Raw genomic sequence first — 14,369 nt, 5'->3', positions numbered from 1 at the left:
TCAGTGTAACCTCAGTTCCCACCCTGCAGAGATATTGGAATCTGAGCTTAAAGGGATAGTTCGGGATTTTTGACATGAATCTGTATGGCATCCCCATCACCAGTGTCATGCAATCACACTGACTTACCCCTGGCAGCATCCTGTGAGCAGAGTTCTCGTCCAGCTTTGGTCAAGCCGAAAGTAGTCCGGCAGGTTTGCTAGACCCAGCGAAATAAAACGTTTCTCTTCCCAAAACATTATGTGTTCAAAAGAGTGATATTTTTGCATCCCAAAAACATTGTAGTGGAAAAAGTCACACGTCGTTATCACTTGGTCCTATTTTCTCTCTGTTCGTATCAGTGCGCGCGACACCATGACCTGACAGCTAGGGCCTACCTGTTTGATTCGCGACATATGTAAAAATGAATGAAACCATCACTGTCCCGGTTTCCTAAATTTAATCCTGGTGAAATGTTTCTCTTTTTATTCTACGAGTTGGAAATATCCCCAGACATGATTTTCGAAATCTGGTCACCTTACTTTTAGGCCTGATTTGTATTTAGGAAATCCATCAGTGTGGTGCCTCCTTCCTGCTGAGAGCATTCATGGCATTTGGGCGTTAAAACAAAGCAAAATGCTCTAGGTTTCTGTGATATTTTTCTCCTTTAGCGCGTTCGTTGGTTAGCATCACTAAAATCTTTTTCTTAATTTGTATTTCAGAGAAAATTAAAAGCTTTAGATTATATTTAAGATTTTCCAAAATGTTGCCCATATTTTCCAATCCAACATGCCCCAAAAACAAAGTCGGTTCGACAGTAGGTACCAGATCTGCTTGGGCCCTGCGTATAACAGTGATGTTACGCTACAAATGTCCTGACTTGAAAAAGCACTATACATATACAGGCCAATTACCATTTCCCATTTAGGCACATTAAGATGACCTCACTAAGCAGTGTGATGAACATTAGGGTGAACCTCAGTGTTAATCAGTTCTGTCACCATAAAATATTACAAATTAAAATTACTTTTTCCTGCCTTTTTTATTCTAGCTGTGACCCTGCAGAAATCTTGGAGAGGCTACAGAGAAAGAGCCAAGTATCAACGCATCAGACATGCAGGTCTCTACATGCATCCTATCTGAGTGGTTTTGTGTCTTTAGGTGGAAACTCAACAGTTAGCTTCATTCTTATCATCATATTAAATCATAAGTTAAGTTTCAGATTATTTTAGGTCTGTGATCTTATCTAAGTTGCTGTTGATTTACACAAATATTTTTGCCTAGTTATTGTGATCCAGTCTGGATGGCGAGGGATGAAAGCACGCAGGAGAGCTAGGAGGCGCCGCGAGGCAGCTGTGCTGATACGCAGGTGCTGGACCAATGCATTGCTTCAGTTTGTTGTTGCAGCCGTACTTTTTGCGTCCAGGCTAATTTCTTATGATTTCTTTCACTTCAGGTTCATAAAAGGCTTCATCTACCGTCATGAGGAGTACTGCTCTGAGAACGACTATTTCCTGGATCATGTCCGCAGCTCTTTCCTGAAAAATCTAAGGAAAAACCTGCCAAAGAACGTTCTTGACAAGAGCTGGCCAACACCTCCTGCTCTGCTCGTTGAGGTATACTTAAAGAATCCAAACATTAAGGCGTTTTCTGCTGAATAAAACCACAGTACGCATAGAAAACACAATCATCTGCATATTGACGCATTCCCCCGCAGGCCTCAGAGCATCTCAGAAGGCTTCATATGCAGAACATGGTCGTCAAATACTGCAGGAGGGTTCAGCCTGAATGGAAGAAGCAGGTATATATACTTTACCAAATCCCCAAATTAAAGGCACTGCTGGTACACATCCTTTTTTTCCTTCTTTTTTTGCAAAAGCATGAGCTGCAATATAAAATGAGAGAAAAATAATAAAATAAATTGCAAAATAAGTGCCAGTTAAGCGTTCTCGTAACTTATACTTGAATCGTTACAGTTGGTCGGAGTGTCTGGGAACTTGAAATTAAAGGCCCTTTTTCAGTATATGTTACAGTAACGTCAGAGCGTTTCCTGGAGGCAAAACAAACCGCTAAAGGCGGCCAACACAAACCAGCACAGGGTCGGCTACACAAGGATTTTAAATTAACATTTGTTTTTGTTTTTTATTTGTTGGCTACCAGAATAAACAGAGTACAGACAGTTAGAAGTTTTGTCCCATGCCTGCAGCCTCTACCAGACATAAAAACGTACTGTAGCTCTGGTTAAAAGCAATAAAACAAGGGGAGTGGACAGAAACAATCATCATATATGTTCCTATTTGCAGCGCACACTTTTTATCAGGCTCATTAATGTAAATAAAATATTGTCTTTTATTTGTATGGACCCAAGTGCTACATGGTCATTTGTTCTGGCCTGATGGTGTTACTATGTTTGGGCAAAAATGGCCGCTCCTGGAATCGGTAAATCACTGCAAACATATGAGTTTTAGGTATAAATAAGGATCCATTGATTATTCCTTGTTGACCGGACTTCTCCTTTAAAGTGCTCTGTGGGAATCTTTCTGCCTCCTGCTAGGCTCCACCCACAGAAATATGTAACAATGTTTACTGACTGACAAAGGGTCAATAAACCATGGCTGATTGTTACACTATAGGATATATTTTATGACATGCTATTCGTCTTGGCCAGATGTGTTCGGGATAGAACGAGAAAACTACTACTCGCCTTTACTTGCTCAAATACAGCCAGACTAATAAAGAAACGGCTAAAAACAACTTGAACCTCTGAAAAAACAAGGACCCAGGTTAGTCACCCTTCTTCAAACAAATAAATGGAATAATGACTGTTTTCCTCAGATGATGCAGAAGGTTGTAGCCAGTGAGATCTTCAAGGATCAAAAGGACAGCTATCCTTTTAGTGTTGGGAGGCTGTTTTTGGACTCCAGGCTTGGTAAACCTCCGTACATCTCCTATTTCATCTCCCTTTCATAGACATAACAGTCACTGATTCTTTCCGTTTCTTCACAGAGCGAGATCAAATCAGCCTAAAAGTCCTCCAGACTCTTGGGAGTGAAAAAGTGCAGGTGGGATTAAATTTAGCAAAGATGAATAAAAACAAATGCTACCCAGCGGTGATATGTACTCCTTGTTCTTCTCAGTATGGGGTCTCTGTGATAAAGTACGACAGGAGGGGCTTCAAGCCCCGCCCCCGTCAGCTCCTCCTCACTAACACCTTTGCAGTGCTGGTGGACAGGACCAAAATCAAGCAGAGGATGGATTACACAGCTCTGAGAGGTGAAACCAGCTGCAGAGGTCGACCTCTTCCATCTCCTTACCTCCTACAACTGTTAAAGGGGCCCGGCCATGTACTACGCTCTCAAGAAACAACACCAAAAATTATATTTTCATGCCAATATATAAAAATGTTACACTGGCCAATTAGTGCTCACTCAGATTGATCTGTGATTCTCAGAAAATTCAAAAGGTCCTACAAACATTTTTAACCAGAAAACATTAGTCAGTGAGTCAAAAGTTAGACTAGCAGACATGTTTTCTTAATCTAATTGTGTTTACATGCAATTTGAGTAGATACTTAAATAATCTGTCAGTGGAATAAATCTTTTACACTTTAACTAAGAAAATAATATTTCCATTAAGTGCAGTATTTTAAATGATCCTAGTTTAGGGCTCAAAATCCTCATTCTACTGTCAGATAATTTATCTACCAGCTCAAAACTTATTTCAATAATATAATTTATTTTAGCTCAATTTTTTTGCAATTTTGGCCCCTTTAAGAAACAAAGAAAAGTTATAGTAAGCTGAATTTGTAACATGTTGATTTCATTATAAGTTTTCTTGTTTATTCAGGAATCTCTGTGAGCTCTCTCTGCGATGGGATGGTGGTTCTCCACATGCCGTGTGAGGACAACAAGCAGAAGGTACATCCGGACACCAGATGTTTTTCTTTTTGGGTTTTTTTATGGGCGCCAACAGTGCAGCTCGTCTAACCCCAGCTGTGCCTCCCTCAGGGCGACGCGGTGCTGCACTGCAGCCATATGATTGAGCTCGTGACAAAACTGGCCATGATGGCAAACAAGACCAACTATGTCAACATCAGCCCTGGCAGGTGAGCCTCTTCTACTAGCTGGTGCTTTTTGTCTTTTTTTCTATTAAATAATACTAACAAAGAAAAGTCTTTGTTCAAATGGAGTGGGAAAAAGACTTATTAATCCCACCCCTATGCAGCACAAAACTAAAGAATTACTCTCTATATAATTATTTTTATATACCAAAAATATCTGTAACAGTAAATACAGATACTGACAAGCCTATTAATTGCAGTACTACTAATAACAATATAATTCCTTTTATTATCATTATGAAAAAGTAAGCCAACCACACTGACAACCAAAGATAGTCATCGCTCTTCATTTCCATATATGAGAAGTAACATATTTTTGTATAATGATTTAAACTTTTATACATATCTTTGTTTCATTGCAGCCATTTGTTAAAATCAATATAGTTCATTTTATTTCTCATTAATGAACACTCTGCACCCCATCTTGACAGAAAAAAAAGAAACGTAAATTGTTTTGCCAATTTATTTTAAAAAATCATCATTGAGATGGTTCTGCTCCTCCAGCTGCGTTTAATTAACCTGATTGGACTTGATTAAGAAAGGCACACACCTGTCTTTATAAGACCTTACAGCTCACATTGCATGTCAGAGCAACCCTGTAGCAATTTCCGTACACTTGAATATATGATCAGCCATTTTTACAAACTGTTTTCTCTCAGATAGATACTTGTTAATCCAGTTCGTCTCCCATGAAGTCGTACTGCTGAAGCTCTTTAATGAGTACTGAGAATTACACCAGCTGCATATTTTCCTTGATCAGGTTCCCTTGTTATTTCCTCTCTTGCTTCCATCATTGTGAGGGAGGTTGTACAGTTTACTCTGAATCCATTCTGACTCTAGTTTAATATTTCATATTGATTCAGGAAGTCTTCAAGCCTTTTATTAAAGTTGTTTCCAGGATTTTTGAAAATATGGAAGATATGAAACTGACATGTAGTTCATATAGATGCGTTCTTTTCCTTGCTTGAAAAGTGGTTTTACTTTAGCTGTTTTCTTGATAATTCTTTTCACCAATGTCATATCAACACCGTCACAGTCAGTGGATTGTTGTTATTACACTTATTCATAGCTGATCTGACCTCCAACTCGTCTACTGCTGAGAGAACGATCGAGTGGGAATTATTCTCAATCGCTCATGGCGTATTTTCCTTTGTCTGGGATTTTCACCGCCATCTGTGGTCCCACATTCACAAAAAATAGATTTTATTAACTACCTTATTGTCATGATGGACTTCAGAGATCAAACCCACATGCAGATAACCACGCAGAGACAAAGGGAAAATGTTAACTGGTTTATTGCAGAGACTTCAAGCAGAGAGAGAGTTAGATTTAACAGGTTTTCTCAGAGGGAGATCCAGCGATCAGGTGAACTCATTTTGCTTGAACTCATTTTGCTTGAACGGCCCTTGAACTCATCACAAGGTTGAGTTCAAAGGCCGTAGGAAAGATGATCGAGGCTGATGAATGGTTCAGTAAAGACTCACATTCGAGGGGTTCTTGGAAGATCCTTGGGTCCAGTTTGTGGGGGCATTGTCCAGAGAAGATTGTACTCATTGGAGGGCGGAAAGGCACACTAGTGAAGGGTCCAGAGGAGCAACGGAGCGGACTGTCACAGGATTTTCCAGAGGTGGGCTTGAACGGATCAGGCGAAGGTTTCCCCTTGCTCAGAGAGACACGAATATTTTCTTCCAAGGGGGTAGAAGGACCAGGCTTATCCAGCGGATCAGGAGGGTTATCCTACCAGAGAACACAAAAGAGAAAAAGGCCAACTTAGACTTAGAGAAACAAAGGCACAATGGTGAGACTCAGCTAATCTCAGTTTTGGCTAGAGTACCCAATACTGGCAAACACCCTGACGTTGAGGTGGTGACAGTCCGCTGCTCAAATACTCCCCTGGTGATGACCCAACAAGCCGCAGGTGTTGGAGGAAAACCGGTAACAACCCTCCAGGCCAAAACGGGAAAGGGGCACCATCTAGTGGTGGACAGAGAAACTAAAAGAAAAACAAACCCCACAAACAGGACCCTAACACTTATTGATATAATTATCACCATTGCTCTCAATAAAATATTCAGGATATATCATTCTCTTTGTCCCACCTGTTCTTAGCCTATTAAATATGTTCCAGAGTCCTTTTATATGTTTCGTTAAATGATTTTTTTTTATTTTTTTGCTAGCCCTTATTATTTCCGTCAACTAATTTTTTACATTTTATATCTGTTTTTGCCAGTTCTTAATTTAGTTATGTTCTATATAGATCATTTTTTCTTTTTAAAATCATTCTTTAGTTCCCCTGGTTAGCCACAGGTATTTTTTTTTATAACCTCTATTAATCATTTTGATTTAACTAATTTATTGTATAATAGTTTAAATACATCAATAAGATTACTATATGCCGTCTTTCTCTCTATAAACATTATTCCAGTCTTGGAATAATATTTGGCAGCATCAGATTTTTATTGATTGCTACAATGGTGTCTTCGGTTCATAATCTCATGTAGATGATTTCATCTGTTCTACTTTCATTAATTCTGTTACTAACCTTAAAAAATAGAAAACAAGTGAGTGGTGACTAATATCATTTATTAATATACCACTTACCATATTGTTTGTAAATATGTTATTTATTTAGGTTGTGATTATTTTGGGTTTTGTGATCTTTGGAAAAAGGGTTAATCTCATCCTTATATGAGACAAATCGTCTCTGTAAATTAAATTCATAATTGTTTTCCTGTGTGGAACGCAGCATTCGGTTTGCCGTGTCCCGAGTCAAGGAGGGAATCATTGATTTCACCAGGGGTCCAGAGCTGAAGGTGGCCAAGGGCAAAAGAGGACATCTGCTGGTGGTGAGTCAGCGGCTCTTCTCTCATCATGTGGACAGACTGTGTGGGAGGGAGTCTGTGAAAAAACCTTCATCCAGCTGACTCTGCTCAAACTGTTTTTCTCTTCAGACTGCCCCTCAGATCAACGCAGTGTGAAGATCCAGGAAAAGCGAGAAGATGACCAGGATGACGCTGAAGTTTCGGATTTCCAGCTTCCTGTTTAGCACTAAATGACTCTTTCACTGTTTTTTTTTTTCTTTTTAATAACCCGCACTTCTTGTATGGCTCAACATCTAATATACTTAAAACATCAAAAACACAGTTTCTTTCACTGCCACATTCAGGTAGGTCTCAGTGGATTAAAGGATCAGGAAAAGAGGTTTTGATTTTTTTCAGAATTCAGAAAAATGAAACGTATAACAACACCAGCAGTGTTAGGTTTGTTTGGATGATTATTGCTCAAAGTTTATGCAAATTTGATTTTCCTAGAAGATTGGGGAAAAAAGGGTTTTTCAATCCAGAAACGCTGCAGCCTGTACGGTAATCTGCTGACTCAACAGATATCCAGCAAACCATGTTTAAAAGCCTTCACTAAAAGGTTAAACCATGAAAGGTCATTTCTAAAGAATCATGAGGTTTACAAAGAACCAAGTCTAATTAATTGAAAGTTAAGTTATAGAAAAAAAAACCTACGTAGAAAGAGGCCAGATTTAAGGGATTATGGTCTAAAAGTCAAGAGTTGGAGGGAATTTCTAAAGCCACCAAACGCTGACATGTCCACAACATGAGCTAAATGTGTAATTTATTAGACATTAGAAACACCGTCCACTGGCTGAAGACAAATATTCTCCACAGGAAGTAATTTAAGACAATTATTTAATATGTTTTTTGAAAATCAGAAAAAAGTGAATTAAATTGATATACTTATTATAAACAGTACTTTATAAAAGACAGATTTAAAAATGTGTTTTAAGGATCTTTTCTAGAGCTGAGAGTCCTCAGAAGGACGACTTATAAAATCCAAAAGGTTTCAGGAATCAGGAAATGAGTAAAAACTGTAGAACCTATAGAAAAGTCCAATCCGCATGTGAATGACTAGGATCAGATCAGACTACTAAGCAGGGTTATATTTAAGGTGATCTAAATGAAGGTGAGAAAACATTACAATCACAAACAATAAAGGTTTCATGAATCCCAAAGTGTGTTTGTGTCATAATCTTTTGCTCTGGCACAAAATACAGACGGACACTGTGGAGTCACAAGGTGAGTTTTTAAAGATTGAATAAAGTCCCTCAGCAAATGAAACAGAAGCATAGAAATTAACTGAAGACCTGATGAATACTGGAAAGTGACTCTTACCTTTCATAGGGGGAAAGAAAAGTGCAAATAATGAAACAACTGAGGAAACATTTTTACTAGGCCTGCAACTAACAATTATTTTGCTAATAGATCTGCTGATTAATGTTTCCATTAATAAATTAATAATCAGTTAGCAAAAGATTTTTTTCTTGAATTAAACCTTGAAAAACTAAACCTTCAAACTCCATTTGAGGTTTTCTGAATAGAGCTTATTGACAGCCCAAATGTTTTCCCATGTTAAATGCAAAATATTCAGCTAAAGACATATTTTACAGTCTCTATACTCCAATTACCGATTAATCGAATACTAAATTAGTTGACAATTATTTCAATAATCGATTAATCCAATGATTTTTTGCTCTCTTTTGCACATTGCTTTTATCACTTCCTTTTTTAGATAGTAAATATATATAATTATATATATATATAGTTATATATGTATATATTTTTAGTGTGCAGTGTTGTATATACATTTGTTGTTTGTATACGAATTGTTTCAAATCTAATTTTCACTTACAGTTGAGACTCAGTTATGCTCCGATTCAAACTGACATGGTTTGAGTTTCTTTTGTGTCTTTTGATTTACTGTATTTGTTACTTTCCTCTTATTTTCACCTTAAATTTTATATGTGAGATTCATTTTTTTTCCATGTTAGGTTTTCATTTTTTCTTCATAAACTTTTTTTTTTTTTTTTTTTTTTTTTTTTTTTTTACTTGGTATTAGTTTTGCTATTTGGGTCTTGACACATTCTGTTATTTTAGCTATCAGGGATTAACACCAATTTAAAAACCATAATATGATATATTATCTAATAATTTTTTTTAAAATAACATCAAAAACTATAGTGCAAATAAAATAGTTATGTTTACCTTTCTAGTAATGTTTTTTTTTCAGTACTATTAATTATATTTTCGATTCTATAAAGAAAATGTCCAATACAATAAAAACAGAAAAGTAGCTTTTAGCTTCAGAGCTAAAATAGCTTTTTTTTTTTTTTTTTTTGGCCTTTTCTTTCTAAGATTGATGCTGCCAACAGATTTTTATTCATTTCAGATAGTGATTTGTTTTTCAAAGCCAGAAATGTTTATGAGACAAATCTGTATTTATTGCTCACAAGAAATACAGCTGACCAGCAGTCCCCAGAAACAGGTGGGGGAGGAGCAACACTTTATATGTTCTTCAAGCTGCCAAATCAAATTCTCCTCTACAGGTAGGATGGGTTCGATATAAAATGTAATGTTTGTGAAACTCTTACATTTTAGGATCTTTAGGAGCAGCTCTAATCAAATTTTGATAGAAGTGCAAACAACCAGCAATTTTTTAAAAATTTGCATTTTTTTAAAAGCCACACTATAATCAGAACAATAATTCAGCCCATTCTAATACTTTTAGATCTGGGATTAGAGCTGAACAGCTTCATGATCTAGAATCCTTCAAAGCTGAAAATTCCTTAAACCCACTCATGTCAAATTCAATGTTAAAGCACTTTATCCATCCCTTAAAAACCTGAAAAAGGCATATCAGGTCAAATAGCAGAGGCAAATTTTATTTTTAAAGTCTACAAAAGTATTAAAACTGCTAAATAAAAGTGACTATGAAGTTTAAATATCAGAGCAGTTTCCTTATTGTAAAATCCAAATTCAATTTATACAGCACTTTTACAGACTTGATGATGCAGAAATAAGACACCCCTCATTGAACTGAATGTCAGATCAGGTGAGATCTGGGACCGTCACTCCATTGGTGTCTCTAGATTAGGTTTGCTAGGGGGGCAGGGTTTTTCCATCAGGCAAAAACAAAAGATTTCAATAATAAAGAAATACAAATGCTGAGACATTTATACAAAGAACAATTTGCCGCTTTGGAGCTGCAGGTTATAGATCGCTGATTTAGCACTGTGGCTCCCAAAGTGGAGGATGCTCCCTCTATGAGGAGCTCCGTGTAGAAGTGCAGGTAGTAAAATATCATTGTAAATATGTTCCATTGTAAGTATTGTAAATATGGTGCTGCTCAGTGATGCAGTGCATAGCACTGCTGCCTTGCAGCAAGAAGGTTTCAGGTCCGATTCCCGGCTCGGGGTTCTTTCTGCATGGAGTTTGCATGTTCTCCCTAAGCATGCGTGGGTTTTCTCCGGGTACTCCGGGTTCCTCCCACAGTCCAAAAACATGACTGTTAGGTTAATTGGCTTCTCTAAATTGTCCTTAGGTGTGAGTGTGTGTGTGAATGGTTGTTTGTCCTATGTGTCTCTGTGTTGCCCTGCGATGGACTGGCAACTTGTCCAGGGTGTACCCTCCCTCTCGCCCATTGACTGCTGGAGATAGGCACCAGCACCTCTCGCGACCCCAATTGGGACAAGCGTGTAAGATAATGGATGGATGGATGGATGGATGGATGGATGGAAATTCTCCTTAGGTGTGAGTAGGTGTGAGTTAGGTGTCTCTGTGTTGCCCTGCGATGGACTGGTGACCTGTCCAGGGTGTACCCCGCCTCTTGCCCGTAGACAGCTAGAGATAGGCACCAGCACCCCTCATGACCCTGCTTGGAATTTGGATGGATGTAAATATGTTTTCTTTCTCCAGTTTGCTTTTCTTTATAAATGACTGTCCAGAGGGGGGTGAAAAAACTTTCCTTTAAAACCTAGAAAAGTTTGGGAACCAAAGATCTGGCAGATGAGAACCTTGTCAATACAGCTAAAGTTAAAAGTGAAGCAACACAGAATAAAACGCTGAAAAACTAGAATTGGTCTGACAGTCATCAGTTCTGTACCAGCGCATATTATGAGGTCAGAATTCTGCAAACATGTAATACTCATATAAGGAGTTTTATTTTCTTTAAACACACACATGAACACTCTCCTCAAAGTTTTATGCATTCTGATTCCATATTATGAGGCCCCCAATACCGTATGTCACAAGTTGATGATCCTCTCATGTCGATGTGTTTCTGTGACTACTAGCTTGTTGCTAAAAGATTTGAATTTTATCAAGTGAATTAGTTTTTTAATTTAATTAATTTAGTTTTTTTTTTGTTTTTTTTTACTTTAGTTAGTTTAAGGAGCATGAACTCATGCGTGACACGTTCAAAGTGCATGTGGAGAGTAGTTTATGTGTTTGTTTGGAATAAAACTGTTTGTATTATTATTTATTACGTGTCAGCTCTTTTGGCAGAAATCTGAATTCATACACTTCATTATCCTTAACTGATTTGATATGATGTCTTTAATAAAGGGGCCAAAACAGGGTAAAGGACCATATTTTCAGGGGCGTTGGCCCCTGTCGGCCCCCTTCTAGAACCACCCATGCATCACTCCAAATCTGTCATAGCTTTCAGTTTGCAGCTGACAAAAAATCAAGCATGTGTCCTAAAATAGTATTTTTTTATACCACGACTTGCAGCATCGAATTTCAATTATTTAGTTTTTAGAAACATCAGGTTCAGCGTCTTTCTCAGTGAATTTATTAACATTGATAAACAATATTTTCTATTATATACAACATGCCTTCTGTAATACATTATTTCTCTACTCATACACATCTCAAATACACCATTTAAAATAAATAACTTAATAAATATAATAATAAATAGCAAATAGTTGTTTGGAAAGTCCTCCAGTTCGAGTCTGTGGTGGAAAAACAGGATGTCTTCTGGGAGCATGTGTCAAAATTACAATTAGAGGTCAGATAGAAACTTTGGGAAATACCCAAAAAAAACCTGAGATGTACAGCAGCAGTTATCACAACAAAAAGTAATCCAGTGCTCAGACTGCAGTCCTACACAGTTAATCCCAGAGCTGCTGTGTAATTGTTCAGACTTTGTTCACCGTCTTTTGTATGGGGTCATGAGTGTGATTTGGAGGCCAGTAGAAGGAAGTCTCTTGCTAGTTTTGTGAGGTAAAGGTGTAAATCTCTGAGAATGATGTAACCTTCCACTCTGCTTTCCCACAATGTTCTGGAGCTCCTCCCAAGGTTCTGTAGTTCTACACAAGGTGCTGGTTTGACCCAAGACCTTTTAATGCCTCTCATCTGGAGGAAGGAAAACAAAGCGAAACTCATCAGGCCAACTGCAGCGTCGCTTCCTGTAAACTTCATCTGGGCTTGAACAGGAAGAGAGACCAAAATAATTTTTAGTAAGAACCGTGTATACCTCACTGTTGACTTTCTTCATCAGGTCGCATAAGTCATGCTGAACGTGCCTGATGCTCTCAAGCAAACTGGGGTCCGTCTGCACGTCACGCTCCTGCTCCAGCTGTTTTCTTTTCCACCCCAGCATGCTCCAGTAGGTCTGGATGTCCCCTAAAGCTCCGTGCAGCCGAGTCCAGTCCTGAGCATTCAAAAGCAGACAGTTACATCACAAAGGTTTTGCACAAATCAGTCTGCACATGTCTGCAGCCCTGAACGGGGAATTCTGCATGATCACTCATTAGATGATGTCACCAGACTTTTTTTTCAAGTGGAAAAAAAGCAAAAAATACTTAGAAATTTAGATTTTTCTGAACTTGTTCTGGGACATACAGTACTAACCGTCATCTGAAACCAGTTGTTGAAATCTGTGGAAAGCAACGGCAGATCCCTCAAGTGGTAGCTATGGTCCTCTAGATGGATGTTCCCCATCTGCAGCTTCTTTATCAAAAATAAAACGTTGTGTCAGGTATGAACAAAGATAAAGACATGAATGTCCATTTAAAAAAAATAAAAAAAACCTACATATTTCTCCAGGAGGTGCTGCACACTCTTCCGTGTGGTTCTTGTGAGATTAAGTGAATCATTTTTGTTTTTCTGAGCAAACTGTGACGTAGGAGCAGATCTCGCAATGCCCAGTGCCCAACAAAAAAGGAACAAACGGCTCCAATTGGTCATCTGAAAGAGGCACGGATTAACATGTTCAATAAATCAAAATCTGAACTAGGCTAAATCAGGCTAAATCTTCTGAATATAGAAAATAAAACAGATGTGACATTGCATGCTTATGGGGAGTTTTCAAATATTTCTGTAAAGAAATTCCACACCACAGCGTTAATTTTTCCCCCAGTCATTTGCCTACCAATAGTCTTCATTTCTTATGCAATTCAATACCGCTGCTGCTGTCGGAGTTGCACGCATGCACAAAACAGAAGTGAACCAATTCTTCTCAGCACTTTCACTCTGGAGGCAAGCATTCTGGTGTTGGTTTGGTTCTGCATCTAAATATGCATCTGTGCAGGCAGCAGAGGCCATTCAGGCGGGATGCAAAATTCAGACTGGAAAATGTAAAGTTTCTTTCTTCTATGGCTTCTGTGGTTCCTCGAAGAAAAAAATGAAGCAAATCTTTCCATTTTTGCTGCTGATTTTATTATCAGTTAGAATTGAACTACCAGAGGGCTGAATGCAACTACTGATCCAGCATTTGTCTTGATACTCAGTGACTCTGTGTGTCTAAAAGAAGGATGAAACCATTAGTTTCTCAGCAGATAATAGGTGATAAGAAAAGCCTAGTTCAGGGGTTCCCAAAGTGGGGGTCAGGACCCCTCAGGGGTTACAAGAACCCAATGAATGTGATGGGAACCCTGAGGTGTATGGGTTATATATATATATATATATATATATATATATATATATATATATATATATATATATATATATATATATATATATATATATATTATATATATATATAATATATATATTATATATATATAATATATATATATATATTATATATTATAGTATATAATATATATATACTATAATAAAAAATAAAAAGAGACATAGTATATAATATAAAATTAAATTTTAAAATAAGACATTAAATAATTGCAAATATATTTAAAGTGATCAATAAAGCAATTAAATGTCTTTTTAGAAATGTTATTGGATTTAATAATGAATGCAATAACCTAATTTTATATTTAGAAATAAATACAGTTAAGTAAATACATCTACTTTCAGAGGATCTCTAATCTGTTGCAACAGGGAATTATTGATATTATTGGTGACACCGATTAAAACTCCGCCAATCCATATATATATATATATATATATATATATATATATATATATATATATATATATATATATATATATATATATATATATATATATATATATATATATA

The 14,369-nt window shown here is 37.2% G+C and overlaps 2 protein-coding genes across 3 annotated transcripts in view; one reads left to right on the top strand and one right to left on the bottom strand.

The window, feature by feature from the left end:
• Window positions 1–8,118, top strand: part of myo1ca (myosin Ic, paralog a) — a 39,772-nt gene extending 31,654 nt beyond the window's left edge. For both annotated transcript variants that reach the window (XM_038296632.1, XM_038296641.1), the window contains exons 22-32: window positions 1,029–1,097; window positions 1,262–1,346; window positions 1,434–1,593; window positions 1,695–1,778; window positions 2,813–2,906; window positions 2,984–3,039; window positions 3,115–3,250; window positions 3,824–3,894; window positions 3,985–4,082; window positions 6,844–6,943; window positions 7,049–8,118. In XM_038296632.1, coding sequence (XP_038152560.1) covers window positions 1,029–1,097; window positions 1,262–1,346; window positions 1,434–1,593; window positions 1,695–1,778; window positions 2,813–2,906; window positions 2,984–3,039; window positions 3,115–3,250; window positions 3,824–3,894; window positions 3,985–4,082; window positions 6,844–6,943; window positions 7,049–7,075 — 980 coding nt within the window. In that variant the 3' untranslated portion in view covers window positions 7,076–8,118. The remainder of the gene's footprint in view (window positions 1–1,028; window positions 1,098–1,261; window positions 1,347–1,433; window positions 1,594–1,694; window positions 1,779–2,812; window positions 2,907–2,983; window positions 3,040–3,114; window positions 3,251–3,823; window positions 3,895–3,984; window positions 4,083–6,843; window positions 6,944–7,048) is intronic.
• Window positions 8,119–11,729: 3,611 nt separating this feature from the next.
• Window positions 11,730–13,406, bottom strand: LOC119790927. Its single transcript, XM_038296699.1, has 5 exons — window positions 13,320–13,406; window positions 12,983–13,135; window positions 12,800–12,898; window positions 12,423–12,599; window positions 11,730–12,301 (listed from the first exon to the last, which is right to left on the bottom strand). The coding sequence occupies exons 2-5, from the start codon at window positions 13,133–13,135 to the stop codon at window positions 12,116–12,118; spliced, it is 615 nt and encodes a 204-aa protein (XP_038152627.1). The 5' UTR covers window positions 13,320–13,406; the 3' UTR covers window positions 11,730–12,115.
• Between the last annotated feature and the right edge of the window lie 963 nt (window positions 13,407–14,369).

Source organism: Cyprinodon tularosa, unplaced genomic scaffold (genome assembly GCF_016077235.1).
Source record: "Cyprinodon tularosa strain WSP-4 unplaced genomic scaffold, ASM1607723v1 ctg110, whole genome shotgun sequence".
Classification (NCBI taxonomy): Eukaryota; Metazoa; Chordata; class Actinopteri; order Cyprinodontiformes; family Cyprinodontidae; genus Cyprinodon; species Cyprinodon tularosa.
Note: the sequence above shows the minus strand (reverse complement) of the source record. Positions and strands in the feature narration are given on the sequence as shown.

Bases quoted from the DNA above. Each gene is read 5' to 3' on its own strand.
- LOC119790927 (XM_038296699.1), bottom strand. From the start codon at position 13,135: ATGACCAATTGGAGCCGTTTGTTCCTTTTTTGTTGGGCACTGGGCATT. The intron at 12,600-12,799 runs GTTAGTACTGTA...TTGAATGCTCAG, and splicing joins ACAACTGGTTTCAGATGACG to GACTGGACTCGGCTGCACGG. The intron at 12,302-12,422 runs GTATACACGGTT...TCCTTCCTCCAG, and splicing joins TGAAGAAAGTCAACAGTGAG to ATGAGAGGCATTAAAAGGTC.